At 38.7% G+C, this 25,169-nt stretch overlaps 2 protein-coding genes across 2 annotated transcripts in view; both read right to left on the reverse strand.

The window, feature by feature from the left end:
* The window catches only part of LOC136835160 (UPAR/Ly6 domain-containing protein crok-like), a 60,194-nt gene extending 59,204 nt beyond the window's left edge, over positions 1 to 990 (reverse strand). Inside the window, exon 1 of the mRNA XM_067098370.1 lies at positions 821 to 990. Within this exon, the coding sequence (XP_066954471.1) occupies positions 821 to 887 (67 nt within the window). The 5' untranslated portion in view covers positions 888 to 990. The remainder of the gene's footprint in view (positions 1 to 820) is intronic.
* Positions 991 to 7,712: 6,722 nt separating this feature from the next.
* LOC136835728 (uncharacterized) overlaps positions 7,713 to 25,169 on the reverse strand; it is a 102,918-nt gene continuing 85,461 nt past the window's right edge. Inside the window, exons 14-17 of the mRNA XM_067099590.1 lie at positions 23,943 to 24,128; positions 20,381 to 20,664; positions 16,519 to 16,576; positions 7,713 to 8,102 (exon numbers count right to left, since the gene is read on the reverse strand). Of these exons, the coding sequence (XP_066955691.1) occupies positions 7,857 to 8,102; positions 16,519 to 16,576; positions 20,381 to 20,664; positions 23,943 to 24,128 (774 nt within the window). The 3' untranslated portion in view covers positions 7,713 to 7,856. The remainder of the gene's footprint in view (positions 8,103 to 16,518; positions 16,577 to 20,380; positions 20,665 to 23,942; positions 24,129 to 25,169) is intronic.

Raw genomic sequence — 25,169 nt, forward strand, 5'->3', positions numbered from 1 at the left:
GTCTGGGGGCTTTGCTTCCTCGGCACCTCCCCAAGCGGCCTAGTTCGTGACCTCCCTGCCTGCTTTGCATACTGCTCATGTATACCACAGTGGGGAAGCCGGCTTTTTGAGTGGGGAAAAGGCAAAATGAGAGAAATAAAAGCACCCTGATCCCACTGAGAGTCCTCATTCAGATTAAGGGAAGTTTACAGACTGTTATCAAACTAGCCTAATACCATAACACTAGGGTGAGGGCCTGGTACCCTCGGTAGGGTTAAGTGCAGTTGGTTCGGTCATTCTGAACGAAACGAACGTTTGAAACGTCCCGAGCACGCATTTAAACATCGAGATACAGAAAAATTTACGTCCAAAATGTGACTGGGCTGGCCTATGGTCGACCGCAAAATTCGACCAAAAAATTTCACCTTAACCTAAACATGGGCCCTAGCCTAGGAAAGCGAGGACCTCCCCTCCTGTTCGTCCGTTGGAGTTATGTGGACCTCACAAGAAGAGGGGCCTCCCTAGAATCAATAGATTAACCTTGTAAGGATTTGTACAAGTCAGGGCTACCGTAAGGCGGGCATCTGCCCGAGGCCTTGCCTAAGGTTTACGACGAACCTATAATGAAGGCATCATGATCTACCTAATACACTACGAGGAATGATGATAAACAAGTCTAAGCTTCCGTAATTATATTTATTCTAACTTTCTATGGCATCCGGCTGTGCTATGCTGTGCTATGCAGCTTTGTGACCGAGGAGGGGCGCACCTTCCAGATGACACCTGCATGGCCGCAAAGCCTCGCCTTTATTTCGTCAGCCAAGACTTCGCCCACGCTTACCTTGTGTGTATACAACCATGTATAATGTCGCCGCAAATATCGGAAGCAGTGTATTCCCGACTGACATCGTCTCAGCTGCGGAGGAAGTGGACCAAAAGACGTAAGAAAGGTGAGACGCCGAGGCTTGTTTGGGTGTTTGTTGATTTCGTACCCACAGGTGAGGCGAAGGTTGGCGTGTTTGAGTCCGTTGACTTGGCTTAAGTTTTCCTAAGTTTGGTCGGAATGGCTTTAAATTCGTAAAATACATGTCAAGAATTATAACATATGAATGCCTTTTATATAGATGAATTCTTTTATGAAGCTAAATTGCCTTCTAATGCTTTATAAAAATATCTCAATTTGTGTATTTCGTCTACCACACAGACTCGAACATCTAGTCACGTGACACATGCCAGACCTGAGACCACGCCTTGCCATGTTTTGAATACGAGTTCAAAGACGCTAGGAATCGACAAGAAAATTTTCTTGACGTCTTTTGTAAAACTGATTAAAAATTCGGTTGTATCTTTTTTCCTCTACATTCCAACCCTATCTACAACATTCTCACTTTAATGAAGCAATGTGAGCGTTAGTAAACCGATTCAGCAGTTATTTCACAATTTTTTTTTCAGTTGTAATCCTTCCTGTGTAAATACGTTTTATTGTTTTAAGATAATGATAATTCATAAAGGTGCCCTACACGGTAAATATTATTGAGCAATATTCCGGTATTGTCGAAACTTGAATGTCTATGGGAACGCTGAATTTACTGAATTGTTCACAGGGGTTCATTTCAGATTTTTGTTGGGAGGCAAAGACGGTTTTGGCGAGCGAAGCGAGCCTAATCAGCTGGTTTTTTTTTTATTTTGAGCTATTTTATGTACTTTTTGAAGCCACATGAGCAAGGTATTTCAGCAAAAATTATAAACTCCCACTACTGTTTATTTATCTTATATTATCACAGGTCGCTAGCAGACAGAGAAGGATCAAGAAACGTAACATTTCCGTGAAATTTCATATATTTATGATTGCACATTTAAAAAGAAAACATGACTTTTTCTTTTACATTTCAATGAAAATATATACTTTATATATCAAATTATAGTGCCATCGGCTGGCAATACCGGGTATTAATGAAAATTATGAAACAACTGCATCATTAGTGTAATGGCATTCATATCATGATTATGAAATAAAAAGGGATAACGTTGATAATTTGAGTACCATAATGAAAATAAAATAATATAAAAGTAATAATGTTGATAATTTGAGTACCAAAATCAAAATAGAATAATATGAGATTTTTGAATTACATTCCTAAATAGAATTACCATGGGTACAGATGGTGTCTCAAGCGAGCAAAATCATTCATTAGCTCTTCCAAATCAAATGACTTAACCATATGTTTTCCTGTGGCCATCAGCAACAAGTAAGACAGCCAGTCATACCCAGTTGTTGTTCGCAGGTAGTTCTTTACATGTTTTAACACAGAAAAAACTCTCATTACTAGCAGTAGTGACTGGAATGGTCAACAAAATTTTAAGGATAGTTAGCAACTCAGAAAGGCAACTGGTAAGGTTTTTAGAGCCGTGTAAACATCGATTAGGAATGAATCTGTGAAACCAAGAGGACTGTATCGATGTGTGCACTGTAATGCTTTGCGAAGGAACTGCTTTGATTGACAATCAAATGCAGAGAGACTTAAATAAATCATGTTACTGCCGAACCTGCGGTCAAATTCGGCGGTGCACTTATTCATTACTGGCAAATAGGCCTACAACTCTGTCTTCAAATGTTGTTTTAGATTGATGTTCTGAGAAGATACTAATTGCCCTTACCGCTTCCCAAGTGTACTGGTTGTGAGATACTCTTACTTGACTCGGATAGAGAATTTAGTACTGCCAGAACAGCTTCATATCGAACACGAATTTTGTAAATACTCCTGTACCAATAGAACCATCTACAGTAGTTGCAACTGTTCTTTCTAATTCTAGTACCTGTTTTCCAAGCTCCTTCTGTGATTTAACAAACAGCTCATGTCATGAGTTGCTACCTGAAATAAAGTTATACAAAGTCTATATGGTTGAGAAGAAATCTGCAAAGTCATCAAGGTTCTTCACACAGTCAAGGAGGACTAGACTGAGCCTATGTGCATAGCAATGTAGGTAGATGGCATGGGGAGCTTTCTCTGCTACACGAGCCTGAATTCCTGTATTATTTTGCCACAAAAGAAGCTGATTATTATGCTTAATTGCTCTTTTCTTGACTGATCTTTTGTCTCATCGACTAATATTGAAAAATACTTGGGCTTCTTAATTTGCGTAGATACATTTTTGAGAACTTTATTACCAAACACTTGTGTTAAGTCTTTTTGATACTCGGGGGACATGTAGTGGCCATACTTTGCTTGCATCTCCTTACGCAAAATTTCATTAGTGTCTGCTAACATATCGAGTGTCTCAGAGAAGTTTCCTCTATTTTCTGAAGTTTCACTTTCATCATGGCCACGGAATGCTAAACCCTGCCTACCTATGCAGAGTACCATTGACAGATATGTCAATTGTGTAGGCACTATGACTTTCCTTCCATGCCTATCACAGCATGATACATTTAAAATACGATGTGCCACCGCCATTGGTTATTATTACCCGAGTGCCAACTTGGCACAGTGCCATTATCGTAGACGCTGGCAAATGATCCTACCTTTGTGGCCTTCTTGGGCTAAGAATGAACCTTGCTGTTTTCCATAGGCTAAGGAATGTAATTTCGGCATATTTAATCATCATCTTTTATTAACAATCATTGATTACTCTGAATCTCTCATCTATTCTCTTTGTGAATCTCTGTAATAAATCTCGAGTCTCAGACTCGCTACCTTGTGTTTATAGTGCCTGAATGGCACTGGGCCGTTGCTCAAGTATCGTGGAAACACCAAAGCCCACCTTTACCTTGCTATAATGCCTCTTCAAGGCAGACTAACTGCATGTGTGCAAAATTCGTAACTGATTATTATTAAGAGTGCATGAAGTATCTCTAGAATTAAGCTAGTATTAATTCATTGTTTTAACTATACCAATACACTGTGAGAATATTCTGATTAACGCTGCCTTAACGTAATAGGACTTCAATGATAAGAATATGTCATTTCTAGCAGCATTTATTCTGCATTAACGAAAATGTCACAGTGTTGTTTTGCCTCTTGAAATCAATTGCTACACAGAAGTTTAAGTTAAATTACAAGGCACCAAAGGAAAATGAGAGAGAAGTAAAGTCTTTAAGCGAGTTTGCTTGCTGGTAATCATTCTCACCCAATCTAGGGGGTGAGTGCCAAATTGGTTTGGGAGGTGCAACGAATGGAACCTCTTTCCAAGCCACCTCACCCGTTTTTACATCCGTAACGTAACTGAGAAAGAAATAAAACTTATTTCAATTGTTTTAATTACTAGAACTGTGGGTTTCCACTTGCCCCTTCATAAACTCTCTCCTTCATTCCCCAAAATGGTTAAGCCCTTTAACCCTTCTCTCTGTTCAAATGACTGCCTAAGGCCTTGTTTCCTGGTGACCTTCGTACCTTCTTGGCGGCCAGACAGCAGGCAAAGGAGGAGCCAAAAAAAAGAGAAAGTTGGTGCCGCCCACCATGTTAAACCCTCCATGAGGTTTAACTAATGCCATGTGGTCTATATAGAAAACATGACGAAGATTGACCTTCAGCCCATCTACCTGGACATGAAGGCATAATCCCCGAGGTTATTAATGGACGATGCAGTGGCAATTGAGAGAGAGAAAGAAGCACGCAGAATGCCACTGATGGACAGATGTCCTTAGCCTTGCCTGACCCTCGAACCTTCCACGTGTTCGACCCCGAGGTTCAAACCAGTATACTTTTGTAGTGGCATTCCCCTAATTCCCTCCTCCATCGCCAGCGCCCTATCGAACAAGGACACCATCATCTTGGCGAAGGTAATGTACTGGAATAAGGTTTCGTAGTCAGTAACAATTCCTGTTATTTCTCTGTCTGATTTTAATTTCTTTTCCATTGTGCGATCACCTTCAGTAATTTGTGTTGGAGCATTCATTGTTAACGCAAGTATGCACTTAGTGTTGAACCGAGCTATTTGGCACAATCTGTGCATTCCCTCAGTTCCTTTTGAGTGTCTTATTATTCTTGCAACTAACCATCTTGCATATACTGCAGATAGGCCTCGACTGTGGAATCACTCGGCTCTATCCCCTGTGCAGTACCCCTTCTACCCCCTCTGCGATGTTCCTGTTATGAAGACATCATCTGTGTAGAATATTTATCCTGTGTAGGATTCATTCATTTAGTAGACCCTTATTACTACCTGCCCAGTAATTTGTCATTCTTCCGATCTGCGTTTGTTATGCAAATATAATTAGTTAAGAGAACCCTTGAGTTTACGTAATCTTCCCTCACATGAAGAAGGCCCTAAGCCAGCATTGTTCCTCTTGCTTTGTTTGTCTACGAAGTTGTCTTAATATTGAGTCAGATGTGTAATAAGTACAGTAGATTTCTTGATAATGTAAAGAACTCCCTGCATTCATCCGTTGCCACCCAGAATCAAGTAAGTATCTTGAGACATTTGTAGAAATATATATAATAATAATATATTATATATATATATATATATATATATATATATATATATATATATATATATATATATATATATATATATATATATATATATATATATATATATATATATATATATATATATATATACATATATATATAAATATATATATATATTCAAACACACTCTCTGTGATACAGTACCACTTGGAAAAAGTTACATTACTCCAACTGAGTTTGGTTTTCTAGAAATATTTCAAAAATAAACATGTATAACCTCAGCAAAAATCGTTATTAAAATGCTTTTAAGCGAAATTCTAATTTAATAGATCTTAACTAATACTTTGTCAATAACCATTTATGAAAATAAAACATGTGTAACTGATCAATTAGGCATACACTTTTTACTGAACATCCCGAATTAAATATGTAAATTACAGAAGATACTGCTAGTGGAACTATACAAAAGAAAATGATAATCTCATCACTTCTGGTTTGACAGGCACCTCTCAAAACATACAAACATCTTACCTCAAATTGGTCACCACACCTGCTTTTTTGACACGCTGGGAAGAAAGGTCATTGGGTTATCGTATGATAGAAAAAAAAACGCAGGAGGATCTCAAAGTTTCCTTTCCCCTCCACCTTGTTTCCTCTAGTGCTGCAATGCACCCTTTATCCCACTGACTGTACTTATGTTGTTTTGCCCCATACAAGACTGGGAAAAAGCTCTTAAAAGAAGAAGAAGAGGAAGATATCTATTATATATATTGAGAAATTGACTAGTAGTCTGTCAACATAAAAGATATTTGACAAAGTTTTCTATTCTAGCTTCTTTTCTTTTTTATTTACACTTTGATTTTTTGTTATCCTCCTGCCAGCCTTCTCACTGTGAAGTCAACCAATTTGAAATGGCTGTTTGAACATTAATTCCTTTAAAGAGAACTGAACATTAGTTTTTGATTCAGTGAAAATCTTGTATTGTTAAAATGCTTTAAGCGTCTACTTTAATAGAACATCCCGTTTTCTAATACTTTTCAATAAACTCGATCGGAAATAAAACATTTATCATCATAATTGTAAACTGTCTTTTTAAGCAATCATGTATTATGTACAAGTAACAGAAGTTATTTATGTCGTATGTCAGACATTGTTGATCACTATGTTCTCTGTAAGCACCTGTCCTGTTTTTTAAGGAATTTAACACTTAGTTTGACCTCAAATTGGTCACCTGTAAATCTTTTTTGTACATGGTCCCTGCGATCTACGCAGACGTCCGCATCCCGGTTATAAGCAGCTCGTTTTCATCAAAAAATCTGTGCCTACTACTCAATTCTTCTTTTTTCCATCTGTTGGCCTCTCCCACTAGCCAACACTCACTGCTATCGTACTTTATCCTCATCTGATGGGTTATTTAGGGTTCAAGAGGTTGCAATCCTTGCCTGTTAAATCTTTTCATTTCAAAATTCACCCCCACCAAAATCACTTTCATGTATCATAATAAAGTTTTCAAACCTACCCATCTCACAGACTCATCATCAACATAGAGTTGCTTCTGCTCTTATTCAAGACTTTGTGCTGGCACAAGCCAGCTAAATCTAAAGCAACAACAACATCAGTAAATCAGTTTACTTGTCTTCCTGCTCATTATTTCAGCAACTCTCCTTCAGTATAAGGTTAGAATGAAAAGAAAATGTTAAGTGAAAGAGAACATGGTGGGCAGACTCAGTTTGCTTTGAAGAAATTTGATCTTAGTGTTTCTCTTTTGGAAACATTAGTGATAAAAGAATATGCAACATCTTTCACAACTCTTGAAAAAATAGCAAAACACACTGAGAGAGTTTGAAAATATTCTCTTCTTGGCAAACACCCAGCTAATACACCTCATCTTCCCACTATACTGCAGACCCTTTGACTTTGGCCATTTCTTTAGCAGCATCAACAGAAATGGTATTGTAATGTATTTCATCGATCAAGAAAACTAAAGGCTCTCATTCACTGACACAGCTGTGGAACATGCAATAAAAAACGTAAAAATGCATGAAGAACAGATTCAAAACATCTTTTGACAATTGCCTAAAACCCCTCTGAAACACTGAGCATGAACTGCAAAGGAATACAGAATCCTGAATTGTAATTTCGCACAAAATCCTCTCTGTATCCAACGTATCGAAATGGTCCTGCTAAAGAAATAGTTAATGCAACTGTAAGAAACATTAGTTCTTAGGACATTTAATTGTGCACCAGTCCAACAAAGGGTCTGCAAAAGGTTAAAGAAAACAAAACATCCAGAGGCAGGAGCTTCTCATAGTTTCCTTACTGTTAGTTTATTGTGCTAGGATATAAGATGATTTCCCTGATAATAAAACTCCTCGAGACATAATATATAGAAGTCAATCTTCAAGGCATAATATATAGAAGTCAATCTGCAATTCCCAGGCCATCTTTGTCGTTACCTGTTGTTCAATCTAAGCCACAGATGTGAATGCTGAAGTTACCAGGACTCTGGAACAGCGTTGCTACGGCGACTTCCAAGACAAGAGCAAGGGCCCCGACCAGGTACCCAAGGAACATCACAAAGAATGGTCCTTGAAAATGCGCAAGACTGAGTACAACTTGGTCTGATTCAGACTTATTGTCAAACTTTTCTGATTCTGGGTTCTCAATCGTTTTCTTCCTTGCCAAAGCCTGTTCTTCGAATATGAGTCGCTGTAAAGAGAAGAAACGATACATCAGTTTCACTGTTCCAAGCAAAGAACCTCAGGGCTTAAAAATCTTTCCTTAGCTCTAACTTTCCAAGTCACAAATGCATAAATAGATAAGCAAAAGCTGAAGATTCCATAAGTAAACAATGATAAATATCATTATCAACAACTGTCAATCAACAGTATTTTATTTTCATATGTATGTTTATAACAAAAAGGTAAGGCATGCGACAGGTAAACAGTGTAATGATTAAAATAAAGGTTATAAGTAAAAGAAATGAATAAGAAGTAAATAAACGTCGTTTACACTCGAATGGTCGATCAGATGTCATGTTGAGTATTTTTACATGCTTTTATTTAACTTAATATCTGCGTCTGTCTGTCCTCAAATCTTGTAACTCAATTTTTGACCTGTTTCCTTCGTCGGATGGACTTGAAATGTTGCATGGTTACTCAATCCCGGTGACAATACAACTTTACATGATCAGTAGGTCAGCAGTGACCTACAGTGACATCTCCCAGTATCACAGGATTTCTATGAAACTTCAGATTTTTCACAACTTCTTTGACTCGGTAGAATCTATCCTCTATATAACCTCTCCCCCTTCCCTCTCCCATCCTCTCCACTTCCACCTTCCCTCCCACTTCCCTGCCTTCCCCTTCCTCCTCCCCTTCCCCTCCCCCTCCCCTTCCAGAGCACATGATCAAATGTTAATTTAGCCGTGTCCTCCCTTTCCCTCTTCCATCCCCTTCCCCCACCCCTCCCTTCCCCTTCCCTTTCCCTCCCATACCCCTTCCTCCTCCATCCCTCCCCCTTCTCTTTCCCTTCATCCCCTTCTCATTTTCCTCCCCTTCCCCTCCCTCCTTTCTCCTCCCTCCCCTCGCTTCCTCTTCCTTCATCTCCCCCCCTTCCCCTCCTCCTTCCCCCTCCCTCCTTTCCCTTCCCCTACTTCTCCTCCCATTCCCCTTCCCTCACCTCTCCCCTCCCTTCCCTCCCTTCCTTCCACCTTCTCTCCCCTCCCCTCCCTTCCCTCCCCATTTCCCCTTCCCCTCACCTTCTTACTTTCCCTCCCCTCCAATCCCTTTCCCTACTTCTTACTCCCTCCCCTCCTCCCATTTCCCCTTCCCCTCACCCCCTTACCCCTCCCCTCCCCTCCTTCACCTTCCCCCCCTCCCCTTCCCCTCCTCCCATTTCCCCTTCCCCTCACCTTCTTACTCCCTCCCCTTCCCTTCCCCCATTTCCCCTCCCACCTCCTCCCCTTCCCCTTCCCCCCTCCCATCCCCCTCCCCTCACCTTCTTACTCCCCCCCCTTCCCTTCCCCCTCCTCCCATTTCCCCTTCCCTCACCCTCCCCTCACCCTCCGTAAACGGATATTAGTTTCTTTAACTACAATCATAAATTGGTTACAATTTCTGTCAAAACTAAAAAGTATAAAATAAAAAAAACATAGAAAAATCATTTAAAACATACTTTCATTAAAATGCACTAAAAGTAAAGAATAATATTTTGAGACACACCAGGATTTTCTTACAATTAATAAAATAAAAGCATGGCCCCAAACATGGAAGGAAATGCTATAAGAAAAGAAATACATTGTTTTTTATTTTTTGTAGCATTTCCTTCCATGTCTGGGACCCACGCTTTTATTTTTGTAGACTTGATTAATTGTAAGAAAATCCTGGTGTGTCTCAAAATATTATTTTCTACTCTCTAGTGCCTTTTCATAAAAGCATATTTTTGAAAAAAATTTTATATATATTTTTTTTACTGTTTGCTGAAAAACTGGGTACCCAAAATGTTTGCTGGGTGAGCTCTTATCTAGTCGCTGGGGCTCCCAAAATTGTTCTCCATGGGTAATGGTTAAAGGGTTAAAAAATGGGAAAACCTGTCTAGGTCCTCACCACTATCAAGATTTCATAAAATTTTATTTTAGTTTCCTTTGGGTGAAAAGAAAATGGGGTAAGATGTGGCACAGTAGGTGAGAAACATTAAATGAAGGCTTTGTAGTGTTTCACCAAAGATGAACTTAGGTGATTTCTTTTGCTTTTGCATTCCTATAATTCATTCTCATCCTATTGTGAGAAAACTTACAAACAGGATGCAGATAAACAACTGAACATGTTAGTGGTGTCTGACCGGTTTTAACACGGCATTTGAGCAGTCTAGGAGCCACAGGAGATCTGCCACCCATGTGGCTGAGTTCAAGTGGTGATGATGCAAGTAAAATGTGGGAACAAACCACTCTAACATGATGTCAGTGTGTAAGTGACCAAACCATCATCTAAGTTTGAGGAAGCCAGCTTATTTTACCTGTTTGGCACTTTAGACACTGTTTGGTCAATTATTTTATAGCTTCTTTTGCTCCATGATAAATGAATTTCCAGCTCAACAACTTTGTTGTTGTTCTCCCAGAGGGGTGGGAGAGCCATGGATGAGAATGAATACTATTTTCCTGAAGGCTGCTGGCACTAAGGGGTGAGGGTGGCCATTGCTGGGTTTGCAAAGGGTTGTTTGCCCCATGTTGCTGATTTATGATTGTAGATTTATGATTGCTGTTTGGTACACATTTGCTTTTGTGTCTTGGATTTGTGTTTTGGCAATTTTTCTGTAATTAATTTCCAGTTGGTCCTGTTATTTTTTTCTGGATAGTGCATCTGTTAAGGGTTTTTTTCTGCTTGGTATATGGTACATGTGAATTTGGTGATCGCTGGAAGTTGACACTGTTGAAGGGCAGAGTATGCATCATGATTTTTGGTGAGGGCATGCATGAGTGGCTGATGATCCACTAGCATGGTTAGAGGAGTACTTTCAGCAATTTGTCTGTAGTGCCTGATACTCAGATAGACAGTGAGGAGTCAAAACTGCTATATTTCCTTTCTGCAGGAGTTAGCTTTTGCTTAAGAAATCGAAAGGCTGAGTTGTACCAGTAATTGATTGTTGAATGACAACACCTTTTGTGATGATGATTTAGTCTGTTGTGAATGTTAGTCTGGCTGGGTGATTGTTGTTGATATGCCAGATGGGTTGTGTTCGCCAGGGCATCTTTAGTGACTTTGAAGGTGTTGTAGTGGTCGGTGCCCTAGCTGAGTCTTGCTGTTTCCCCTTAGGGTGACGTAGAGGGGACCATGGTTTGTGTGATTCTTGGGAGGAATTGGTGGTAGTAGTTCAAATTCCCGTGAGTTCTGTAGTTCTTTGATGCAGGTTGGTGTTAGGTATTTTATGATGACAGACACTTTGGAACCCAGGGGGTGAATGCTGCTTGCTGATACTTGATGACCCAAGATTTTGATGAAATGATGTATTGCATGCTACCAGTCTTTTATCTCAGAGTAAGGACAGGACAGCTCTGATGTGGTTTGGTGTTCTTTCTGATTTTTGGAAAAAGATGCGGATGTTACTGAGGTAGCAGATGCAGATTGGGAGGTCGCCAAGGATGTAGTCCATTAGCCTTTGGAACATGGCACTAGGGTTCTGGAGGATGAGTGTAGAGTAGTTAAATGCGTGGGTTCTAAAGGGCATGATGATTGCTGTCTTGGATATGTCCTTGCAGTTCACCAGATTCTGAAAGTAACCCTCCATGAGGTTGAACTTGAAGGGTGGAGGTGATATCTGCCATGTTGGGAAGTGGGCAGACTGAGGCACCTGTATTCTCTGTAGGGGAAACCAAGAGCTGTTGGGTATTTTTTACCATGTGGAGTGGGGACACCCATGGGCTGGAGGCCTTTTGCAATTCACTGGGGTAGGTGGGCTGAGGCACCTGTCATTTTTATCAGGTGGAGTATGCAGTACATTGCTAGTATCACAAGAATTTGTTTGAGCTTGAGCTTGAGCTTGGAGAGATCAGAGAATTCTTGTAGGAGGAAGTATAGGTTTATGGGGCCTATTGAAAAGATGGATAGCTGGTTGAGTCCACTTGTGAGTTTGTACCATCTGGAGTGAGGCAAGGTTCTGAGAGTGATGATGAGTTACATGCACAAGTAGCTCAGAGCGTCTCAAGAAGCTGGCACAAAGCAGGGGCATCTGGATGTCAGCAACAATGTGGAGGGTGAGGGTCTGGTGGCTGTAAGATGATATGGGGCTGCTGTTGGTGGCCATGAGTGTATATTGGCATCTAAGGGCCTCTTATAGTCTGCAGATGAAGACATGAGAAAGTGAATGCAGAAGACAGTGGGTATCCATATGTACTATCTTCAGACAGACATAAAGGGTGGCCCCACCCATTCAGTGTCTATTTGAAGGGTGCTTTCACACAACGTTAGCTAGGGTCCCTTAGTTGTTATCATGGTCCTATTTCACTTCACAAATGTTATAAGTGGCATGTTGCAAAAGCCTTGAAGGCCTCCACAACTCATCAGCCCTCTTCATGGGGTCTGCCATTAGTGTTCCTTCAGCACGATATTGGTTGGCATTTAGTGAAATCTTTTTTTCCTTGCCAGGTCAACCTTCTTGGGTTTTCACTTGGTGTCAAGGTCTGCCAATGTCAGGAGGGACTCAAGTTTGTCCTAGGATGACCATGCCATTGTGTCCTGCATCAGTGTGTTGAGAAGATCGAGGGTCTGATGGGCATGAGTGGGTGGCAGATGGGTGGCAGACCAAAGAACTTTGATTCCAAGACCCTGATCTACAGTAGTCATTGTATTTAGTTCTCTTGTCTCAGGTGTTGAACCAGTGTGTGATCCAGGGAAAGAGGGCGTATGGGATCATCTTCATCGAACCTGTGATGTTTGTATATCTGCCCTGTGGTTGAGATTAATGGATTAGTCATTTAGAAGGGGAGCAGACGGATGTTTAAGGCATTTGTGTTTAACTGTTCATCATCTTATAGTGGTAGGCTCAGGTGTTAATCATGGGAACTGTGTATGGAAACAACTGTGAACTCTCCCGAGAGATTAAAGCCAGAGCTAAAATGCAGTGTTTAGTTCGTTAAAGGCTTTTCATATTGGTAGACATGGCCATAGTTAGTCTGTGAATTGTGGGGTTTGATGCAATAACCATGTTGGGTTTGCTGAGGATGACCCTGAGCTCTTGAGGGAGAGATGAGACACCATTTAGTCTGTTGGTGACTTTTTGCATCAGTAAGCATGGCTGTGGTTAGGAGTTGTGTTGTCACAAAATCTGTGGTGTCTACTGATTTGGTAGAGTAATCCCTTGTGCCCTTGAGATAGTGAAGCCAGTGATGAGAAATCATGAGTGGGTTTTCTTTATGCTAGAATATGGCCATATTTAGTCTCTTAATCTCCAGAGGTTAAGTAACAGAAGCCTTTGCCCTACTATTTTGCTCTAAGGTAACCAGTGTAAGGAGACTAAGGAGATTCATACACAAGATAAAGATAAACAGCTGATTTCATTGTGGGCTCCGACCTGTGTCAATATGGTAGTTATCTTGTGGGCCACTAGAGGCCAGACGGTGGGAATGTGGCTGTGAGAATGCTTTGTGAGAAGGTGCTAAACATGGCAGCTAGACCTGGGTTCGACAGTGAAGCTGGGAACGCCACACTTCACACAGTAAGTTGTATCTTAATTTCAGAATATCAACAAAATTTTGTTTTTTAAGATGGGAGTCACTGTCGCCATTAAATATAGTATACTCTTCGACAAGCATGACCCAAAGCTCGGTCGCCGCACCATTCAAGTGGATCTTCGGTTTTTGGGGAATGTTGTGATTACTGTTTTAGCTGGAAAAAACTCTTACATATAGCTACAAGCTTTAAATTTTTTTATGCACTATTTTGTGATAAATATGTTTTGAGGATATTCATTACTCTCTCATAAATAAGTTCATGTTGTTAGCTAATTATTCTGATGGATAGTCAAAGACTTTGCTTTTGTCGAGACGAAACTTCCAATTAAACTTTGCTAAAAAAAACATCTAAAGTCAATAGTTCGTGTTATGAATCATACACAAAGTAACCAAATCATCATCGTTTAGTTAAAAGCTATTACTACATTTAAGTTTTATGACTGATCACAATAATTTTTTATATCTTATTATTATTATTATTATTATTATTATTATTATTATTATTATTATTATTATTATTATTATTATTATTATTATCTAACAATTAAAAAGTACAAGTAGTACCTTGGGAAGATAGCTCCGCATACTTTTACTCATAATAAAGTTGTAGAAAAATCAACCCAGTATTCTGCAGCGTAATTTTTGAGACAGTTTTTCAGATAGATAGGAACATCTTGACCAAGTCATACTTGAATTTATTTCCAGGCAAATATGACTTTTAAGAATTTGGAGCAATGCATTCAGTGATTGCAAAGACCAAAATGTAATGAATTACTTTCTGAAGCAGTTGGTGCTTTAGAACGCTTCTTCTTGAAATGTTGTCGGTTTGGAAGCTGAGTCCTTGACATTGTCGAAGCTATTCACGTTGCAAGGCTGAAAAAGCCACGAATGTTAATTAGAAGTTCGCAGATTACGTAAAGTCATGCTGTTTCGAAGGAATGATAGTCTCAAAAGTAGTAGTCTCAAAAGTAAAAAGTAAAAAAGTAAAAAAGAGATGCATGTTTGGCCCATATAAGACCTCTGAAATGCTTTGATTTTCAGGCTCCCGACTCGGGAAATGTCCATTTCCCTAAAGAGAATTAACCGTCATTGAAAATTAAAATGTTAAATAATTCATTGTATTTGCTTTCAAACTCTTTTCTTTAGTGTTAATGTTATAATGATTATAATGGAAGTCTATACATACCGTATTATGCTTATATAGCACGAAAATTATAGAAGGGGAATAAAAAAAAAGCCATGTATGAGTCATTTCAAAAGTTAGAAGACAAAATCAAACCTAGAAATTCAAAGAGAATTTTAGTTACATTTATGTCTATTCAAAATTTCAAGCTTCGAGCGTTGGAATTAATAAAAGAATGGTGGAAGCCTTCTGAGAAGCAGAAGCAACAACAGAAAATATTATACTTATTAAAATAATTTGCCAGGCGAAGATCGTACATACATCCGCTGCAAAATCTCAACGTTCGCGATCGACGACGAAATCTGGAGAAAGAGCGCCTACGAGACATGCAAATCTACATCAAGGTTACGATCTAGTTTATTTATCTGTTCGTGAATTTATGAATATCATACGCGAATTCGGCCTTTATTTCCTACTTGTTTATACATTTTTTGACATACTCTGTAGCAGATGTGTCCGAACGCGATACTATTTTTAAATTTCAAAACCCATCCAAATATTTATCGATTTTTTTTTTGTACTATCGAGTTTCCTCATACGTTTTTATAATTACAGAATTGTCTTTAGCCCTCACAATTAACAGTTTGTCAGTCAAGCCCGGGGCACGATTTCCCTAGCGTCTCTCCTTGTCTGAAGAAGTGTTGCTTTGTATTTAGTAGTCAGTCATTGACCTCTAGTTTACATGGATTGCAATTTAACTTCAAATCTCCTATTGTCAGTTTTAAGCTTGTAGTTGTGAAAAAATCTACTTCACATCAGATGATGCTATTTCTCTTGCGTGCATTCTTATAGGCACTGCTCTTGGAAACTTTATTATATACCATTTCAAGTTTTGAGCTGGAATAAAGATGCCTGATGCCACTCAAGTGTATTTTGTGTTTGAAAAAATCTGTACTCGATACTAAATTGGTCTGTCCATCATTTCTGCATTTATTCTGGAACTTCATCTTCTTATTTTCTACTCGTCCAAATTTCTGTCACCTTGAAAAGATATTTAGTAAATAAGAAAAAAATCCAGGCTTTTTAACACTGGTCGCGTATAATTTTTGAGACAGAGCTGGGGTGATCACCCCATTTGAATAATCAAACAGCGGAGAAGAAGTCAGGTCTTATAAATTTTTATAATACACAACTAAAGTCACTAAAGAATACGATGACCTGAGGTATTTCAATGCTTCCGGGGTGATGAAAGATTACAAAGCTCTTGATATTTCAAAGCTTACGTTGCTACACAAAAGTAGGCCTAATACTGATGCGCCATATCAACTGCCCCGCTGCCAACTTGACAGGCTCCAACAGGGCGACACATCCATCTTTCAATAAGAAGGTAACATGTTACACTTGTCTATCTTGTCTTTACCTAATAAACACATTTTCACCTTCACAATTCAAGATTAGGTTCTGCACTAAGTAAACACAATCACTGTTCTGATTCCTTTGTATTTCTCCGCCACAAAAAGCAACTGGACGAAGCCGCGAAACAGTGTCCGAAGACAACGCGAATGTAACGATTTTTGCAAAAAATCTACGAAGCTTCTGTCGTTCCAGTTACTGATTATGAGTTTTCTATGAAAGATGGCAGGTATACAACATCAATTGCTATACTGCATTAGAATAACTTAGAAATTATAAAAAAAAAAACTTGGGTACGCTACGGCTAGTCTAAACGTTCTTCGTAAGAAATGATGCTCAACTGTGAATTACTTTGCACTTACCTTAAGCCACATCTGTACGAGTCCTGCTTGAACCACTCTGGAGATGAGCTTGTCAAACCTGTGAAATAAATAAGTCAAAACCAGGAATTGTTGAAGAAAGTCACCGGAAATAAGTTTCAGAGATAACAAAAAGAAGAGACAAAAGAAAAGTAGATTTTTTTTGGTGTGTCAGTTTTAGCTTGAACCCCTGAGCAGTTTAGTGAAGATTTCTTTAACCTGAGACAAGTTCCGTCGTCACTCTCGCAATCTGATAGTGTTTCGGGGATAAAAATTAAGCCTTTTCCTATCTTGTTTATTTTGGTCGTGAATTAGAGCCTAATTCTACGAACCTTATGTCCTCTACATTAGGGCGTGTTGAGAACAGGCATAAAAATATGCTCGAGTCTCGCATGTCAGAAATTGGCTGACACATTTGACAGTTTCCTAGTTACTGGTCCTCTTGATTTGTTTCCCTCTCTCTGTCTCTATTTATGTCTATCCGTCTCATTTTTTCATTCTTCAACTTCACTAATCTTTCTCTCCTAATTCCTTTCCTTTAATTACTAAAACCAAATAAGCATATTAATCTTTTTCCATATTGTCATCACTAGTATCATTCTTATCACCATTAAGAAGAAACGAGAAAAAACTGACTTGTAGACCAACCTTCCACACTATGAATTACCAAAGTGATTTAAAAGGTTATGAGAAACTGTTTTTGGAAGAGAATGGTAAGTACCGAGTTCTTATCTTTCATCAAATCCTCCATGAAACTCCTCACTTGACTTTACAGGACGAACGATCTCTTAAGAACATGGCTGGCGTTTATCTTATCCAAACTATTAAAAGAGTTGTTTTCAGCCGTCGTTGGTACTGAATTAATCTGGATCCACTCCACGAGCCTACGGCACTTTACTTATTACTTTTGTATAAAAGTTTGTTATCTTAAAATTCATTCCATTGTTAAAATTCTAGTAATGACAGGCATTACATTTTTTACGTTATTCATACTAAAGGCTCCTATGTGTTCCCTGTTGTAACCGTTAAAGTGGTACGGCCTACAAATACATGAAGTTTGCATCCCAATGAGACCCATAGTCCCTTTATTAAGTTCTACTGCTCACAATTTATCAGCATTGTTTGAAAAATCTTGGTTTCCCTAGCTCACTCAAAAGTCACTCCTGATTTTTTGAACGGTCTTGAAACCGTTAATGGCAATTTGAACTCGATGATAAGCTGTGACGTATATTCTTATCCATTAAGTCCCCAGCAACTAAGGTATTCGAATTCATCACACTATAAGAGGACGAACGTGTTCATAGCTTCCATATATCAGCAGATAAAATATGCGAATTGATCAACTATGTGCAACCGATGCATTTTTTAGTTTTGGTGACAAACACACAAGGAGGTGTTCGGTGTAGCAATGGGTTCCTTCCTCTCCTCTGCATTAGCTAACTCATGTATGGATTTTTATAAGTGTCTTTATTGCCAGGAATCCATATTATTTCATCAGTTTAACCAGCTGTCTGTTTAATTTGAATAAAATAGCCACTGGCTTGCGTAATCACACTGTCTAATGCTCTATCTGACTCACTCAGTTTATTTGAAATGTAAGTCAGTGGCTTGTGCAATTACACCATTCACTGTTTTAATGGAGTACTGCTTTTATTTTGACCTCGTATGTTACATTGTATTGTTGCCTGGTCGCATCATTTATTCAGTTTGTCCTGTTTTGTATTTCGTGATTATTTGAGATTGTTTAACTATACTGGGACATAAAAATACTCACTAACTGATTGGGATACAGATTTGCTGATATAGAGACGATAGGAGTGTAGGCACTTTTGCTCCATTGCTTCATATTGCTCAAGCATTAATTTGGTTAAAATCTCATCTGATTCATTATTAAGTCTTGACTGATGCACCTGATTAGTTGTTAACATTCGATTGAGTCTGTATTTGGGACTTAGTGAACTTTTTCTTCTAAAAGTTGCTATGGAGAGAGATTGGTGGTCATAGTATTATTTTCTGATGAGGTTGCCATTTCTAAACCGCAAGTCCCAGTGCCTTGTTCTGATCTAGGATCTTTTGAAAAATGCATTAGCTGTCATATTACTTTGGCTTCACGCCGTACCCGATGCTTTCATTGTTTATGGTTCCATTTCTTGTCGCCACACAATGCCTTTATCTTTGTTATTTAAGAGCTGTGTTGGCGTCTGATGCAGACAGTGCATTTGGTTAGCCATAGGGACTAAGGCTCATTTTAACTGGTGTAGTTACTCCTTGGTTGAAGGGCTGATTAAATCGTTGGGCTCAAGATTTATGCTTCAGAGTTTATGTCTTGTCACTGTTATTATTGTTCAGAAGAAATCAGGATAACAAGCTGTTTGATCTTGGTGTCACTGCTGAGTAAAATATATCTGATTTCAAAGAGATCAAGTGCCGGAAACTGTACAGTACAAGGTTGCATTAATTCATAATGCAAATAATTGCATTAATTCGTAATGCAGATGATGATGACATAGCAAATTGCTTTAAAAAAATTCTCTTGTAGTTGTGATTGATCCCTTGCAGTAACATAGACCATTGTAGGTGGCTACTGGAGCTCAAAGGATTCCTGGTGTGTTTGGCGGTTTTAAGGCATTTTATGTGTGTTTTTTTGACGTTACTCTGGCGAAATATTAACTTAGAATAAGTTGTCACGCGCCACAGGTTTATATTCAGCCATACTTGAAATAATTTTGGCCTAGATTGGAAATAGTATTCAGACTAAAGAATGCTTTGAGAAGGCCACCCGAGGTTGTTGATTGCACAATGGCTATTTTAATGCAGAGCCCACCTGTATGATTTTATTCCTTAAATAACTTGTCTTCTTTCACTTTTGGCTAGTCAGCTTCACTTACAAACAACAACCCAGGCACAATAATGCTCTGCATAAATATTCTGTTTCTTGGGTAGTGCTCAAAGTAAGACGTGAAAAGAGATGATTTTAAATAACTATTAGATGTTTGAACACGTCGGAAGTGTCTAAGTTAAGTAAACCTTAGTTTAACCAGACCACTGAGCTGATTAACAGCCCTCCTAGGGCTGGCCCGAAGGATTAGACTTGTTTTACATGGCTAAGAACCGATTGGACACCTAGCAACAGGACCTACAGCTTATTGTGGAATCCGAACCACATTATAACGAGAAATGATTTCTTTCACCAGAAATAAATTCCTCCAATTCTTCATTGGCTGGCGGGAGACTCGAACGCGGGCCCAGCAGAGTGCTAGCCGAGAACTATACCGAACCGTCCAACGAGGAACTATCGAAAGTGTCTATCTCGCTTCTACTCGCATACTTAATCTAAGTGACACAAAGCATGAAATTACACAAAGTTTTGTTTGAAAGCATTTCACAACTAATAAAGAGGGCAGATAAAACTAATAATTTGGATATATAACAATAAGGGTTTAGCTACATCTTGAGATCAAAGTCAGCACAACCGGGGAATGATCGACTTTTCAGCTAAACCTCGCAAAGCTGGATATCAAGAACTCTCAGTTCAAATGCGGGTTAGGCTGTACCTTTCTCTGGTCATAGAAGCTAGGACTGGTAAGGTTTCTTCAATACAGGAAATGATTTTTCTTCAGCATATTTACGCTACCGTTATCAGATGGATGAAGCAAGCATAAAAAATAACCAGCAAAGGAAGTGTAACATAAAAGAAAATCACATCTGAAATATGCAAGAGAAGATTGACTGACCCAAGCTGAGTGGGCAGTGCAAAAGCAAATCATTAATGCGACTACTCTCATAACTAAATTAGTTCACTATTTTTCAAGTCAGGAGTGTAATGGCTCTCACTTAAATAAAATATCAAGTTACAAAACCATACCTTTGTTTATATGGCGCATGTTGCTGCATCGGCCAGGCTATTCTCTCTTGCAGAAGCTCAAACCCAGTCAGATGGACCAACGGCTGACCGCTGCTGTCTGTGAATTTGACTGCGATTGTGAGTCTGGTCGTGATGCTGTTGTCCCAAGTAGCCAGAGTGCCCTTGACCACATCCTGAAGGATGCCATCCAGAGAGCTTCGCCACTGCACACCTTCCCGAAGAGCTATTAGCACCGGGTCTTTTGTCTGCTCCAGTATGGCATTTTGGATACCTCCAAAATTGACCTGAATATCAAGAGAGGTTGATCAGAGCTTCAACGGCAATGATGCAGACAGAAGTCAACGCCGCACTGAACATCGCTACAGATGATATGTTATAGATGAACTTCGGATAAAAAAAAATGATGAAACAAGCACTTATTTAACGTTGCAATCGGTGTTTTCCTAGGATTATCACAATAGACTTACAATTTTTCCTTATGTTCCTCATTCTGGAATACTGAAGTATCTGTTCTAGAACATACAATGAAAGTGTGTCTTTCTAGAGACATATGTAGTTTATTTATAATGAAGATGTTCTTGAAGCAAGATAGATGTGAATTATAGATAATGATGATGATGGGAGACGTAACAGCAACGCAGAAAGGTAATGACTAAATTATGCCAAAATGCAACAAACCAAATGATTCAGTTCAAGGTATTACATTACATATTGGTGCAAGTTTTGTTTCTTTTTGTTAGTAGGCTACTTGAGAAACCTGAAGATTTTCAGTTTTGCTGCAATTGTTATTTTGTTATATCACTGCCAAAGTCATTTACTGAGCGGCGATGAAGCTACGTGCAGCCCTCAGGATCTTTCGTGGACAAAACTTCTGGGTCATTATGTAACTACCTGAATGTTTATGTCATCAAAACACAATGAATGCTGTTTTCCTTACTGCTTCCACTATTAATCCTGGTCCTGTAACTGGTAAGGTTATTTGCTTCATCTGCCATCTGTCAACAGAGCAGTCTAGGGATCACCAATTCTGCTGTCGATCTCTCAGAAATGACAGATGGCCAAATAGTGGAGGAGGCGTTGTTGGAACTGCTTGGGAGAGCTGTTGGTTTTTCGTCTCAGTGTTTCAGCCCTTTTCAGCTGCTCCTGAAGATCTTTGTGATTTATTTTGGGACCAGTTAACGTGTGAATATGTCCTGAATCTAAAAATGTAGTCATGTAAGAGTCAGCCAGTGTTATTTCTTGACAACAGAGACTCCAATCAAATCTCGGGGAATCTCTGGCCAGTCAGGGTTTTCCCACCAGGTGGCTTACAGTCACCTTTGGGAAGTTAGATTAATGGAGATACCTTGGCCTTGACCCGGATTGCTTGAAGCCACCTCTGACCATCAACTGACATTCCTGTCCTAACTGATTAACAGAGTCTTACTTGTTTGTGAGTCAGTTACCCAAAACTTTGTTGCGGGAAGTCGTGAGAGTCAATTTTTACTTATATTTAGGTAACTGACTGAAATTTAAGTTTGCTGCATGGTTTAAAAAATGAGTGTAAAACTGGTAGCTCAGCTCTAGTGAATCAATTGCAAATTCTTTGCAGTTTAAATACTTATGCACAAGAACCTCAAGTAATAAACTGTACTAATTCGTTTTAAAAAACCTGGGTTTTTTTGTCTTAGTCTTTACTGAGAAATTTTTACTAATAGTAATTTAAGAAATGCACTTTACCCTTCTATTTAAAGTACAAGTTTATTGAATGATAATGATTTATTTTTACAAAAACATTTGCATTACTGGCTTTATTTATTTATTTATTATTTTTTTTTTTTGAGGGAAATGAAGTTACATTAAGTCTGTGTGTCCTAGTTTGAATCAGATTCTTTCTGTGACTTAATATCCGATAGGGCAGCGGTAATATTTCGTCATATCTAGGCTATTGTGGTCGAGTTTAGCAAAACAAGAAAATAAATCCTTCATAGAACAGGAAGTCATATGCATCTTAATCTCCTTTTCAACTTGATTGTTTTAATGCATGATTTTTTTTTGGATTTTATAAAGGGGAAGAAAAGTCTTCCTGAATTTTTTTTTTAAGAATTACTGTCTACCTTGAATGCCATTATTTAGAATATCCTTTCAATTTGCAATACACTGATGAAAATATCTTCTTATTCACTGTATAGTTCCTGAACGTTTGCATTATTCTGTTTCATAGACTGACACTATGAGATTGTCCCTCAATAAATTCTTCCCCTTTGATAAAGAGCGAATTCTCTCTCTCTCTCTCTCTCTCTCTCTTTTCCTCAAACACACATACATAACTTATAGTCTCTTTCCTGCAAATTTAGATGAATTAATTATTCTCTCCCAGTTTAAATGCCTCGAGAAAGATACCTACAGTTTAAGGGCTAAATATTCATCGTATAGTCCACCTTTTTAATCCACTTTTTGTAGCAAATTCTTCTGTCATGATTATTCTGCAACTTGCTCCTAAAGCACTCTGCACACGTTACTTACAACTGATGAAATTTAACATTCCCTATTAGCATACATTAAAATTAAGGTTTTTTAACTCCATATCTTGATTTGCGTTTTTTCAATATTTCCATTCACTTACGTGGTGAATAAATTTCTTTAGTTTACTATGAAATTTCAGTGTATACCATAGCTACCAACTGTACCCTCTAACCTCACAGGATAAGTAGGCAATGACTGGGTTTGGCTGTGGGCTGAATGGAGTGGCCACTCCTAAATCATAATAACCACGGTTGCTGGTACAAGCGGTCAAGAGGAGAACGCCCTGTGGCAGTGAGGCGTCCTGAAAATCGTTAGTTTGTCCTCAGGGATGATGTGGATAAAGCCTTCGCTGAAATAGATGTCGAAGCGGAAACGCGGAATGATGCAGCACACTTTGCAATGAAACTTTTTGGCAAGTTTAGCCATTTGTTTCCATGCATCGCAGCTGTCCGGGAAGCATATTCACCAACTGTATTACGGTTCGGCATCACCGCAGATGAAAGGGCCCCGATTTCTTTCCCATCCCCCTAGCTAGGTTAGGTTTAAGTTAGGTTAGCCTGTCATCCACTCGGTAATTTGGGTGTGGGAAACATAATGAGATTAATTTAAAAAAAAAAATCCCATGGTTACATTTTTTTTTTTCTGCTGAAGTGTCCAGGAAAAAATAGTGAAATTCAAGATCAGGTTTTTCTTGACCTTGGATGCAATAGCTAACTGTAACGGTGTGGTTACTTGTTCTCTTTGTGAAGTAAAGGGTGAAAGCTAACGTTATTGTTTAGATACTTGGTACTACGTAGCTGTACCAGCATCCTCCAAATCCATACTTGGATCAAAAGCTTTCTCCGTAAAAGACAAAAGAAAATATGGCAAAATGACATATATTTACGTGCGTAAATCTCTGGGTATGTTGCTAAGACCTTACTGTAATGAATTATAATGCCAACTAGCAGGCAGTGTAGCGGTGTGTGTAAAATTTCATTCATTTCCTGTACATTATTTCAGATAAGGGCTAGGCAAACATTTTTTCAACCCAGGATAAAATCCCGCAGACACTAACCTTTCCCCATCCAATATCTGATTTCACCAATTGTTGTAAATTCTCGATGGGTTTCTGATATCCCGGGAAGACGAGGAAAGAAGTGAGAGACGATGAGTACAAAATTCCAATGATCATTGTGAAGATCAGCCACGTTCCGTAGAAGAGTCTTCCTGGGGCATCGCGGACATCGTTTGGGTGTCCCTTCTAAGGAACAGAAAATAGACAAAGAAGGGGAGAGAAGAAGAGAATCAATGCTCGTTTTCGACCAGCCATTTTTTGTATTAAGATTTCTCATCGAAAAATATCTAGTTGCCTCTATGGAGGTCTGTGACATCCCAAAAGAGGGCTCTTTCTCTGTGTGGCCTCTCTTCTACAGCACAGGCTCTTGATGAAAAGATACACAGGAAACAAAATCGCACAAGATGCAGAATAGGAAGTTATAATTCTATGTATTACTTTATCCTCTAAATTTATAAGTTAGATCTGCCCGCTCATTCCACCCTCTCTCTCTCTCTCTCTCTCTCTCTCTCTCTCTCTCTCTCTCTCTCTCTCACTCTCTCTCTCATATACAAATGAAGATTACATGATGTTCATAGTAACTACCAACACCTGAATAAAATACAAACACACTCATCCTTGGGAATGTGTTTAAAAACTCATCAGAAGGAATTAAAATTTTGTAAAGATCCAAAGAAGAAAATGAAAAACAAAAATACAATACAAAATTCACACACACACACACACACACACACACACACACACACATACATATATATATATATATATATATATATATATATATATATATATATATATATATATATATATTAAAATGAACAAAGGAAACATTCCATATCTGCATTTCCAGAACAAATGGAAAGGTTACAGACAAAATCTCCACCGAGTAATTTTTGAAATGAAGAAAACTAATAAGAAGTGTAAATGTTAGACAAAAAAAAAAAAAGAATTAATATCTAAAACCTTACTTCAAGCAAAAATTTAAAACTTACAGCACTTCGATTGTAAATGTGAAAAATACAAATAGGGGGGCGAAAGCAAGATAAAGGACATGCTAATTTGTTGAACCAAGCGCTCATTATTGAAAATTATTTTCTCTCCAAGACTTTGCGCTTCAACATCAAATTATAATTGTAATTAAACCTTTGCGTTTGCACCAGGCTTTCATAACATTACTCAAAACAGGTAAGGTAAAAAAAAATATAACTGCTCTCACCCCATTCCAGA

This window comes from Macrobrachium rosenbergii, chromosome 55, assembly GCF_040412425.1.
Source record: "Macrobrachium rosenbergii isolate ZJJX-2024 chromosome 55, ASM4041242v1, whole genome shotgun sequence".
NCBI lineage: Eukaryota > Metazoa > Arthropoda > Malacostraca > Decapoda > Palaemonidae > Macrobrachium > Macrobrachium rosenbergii.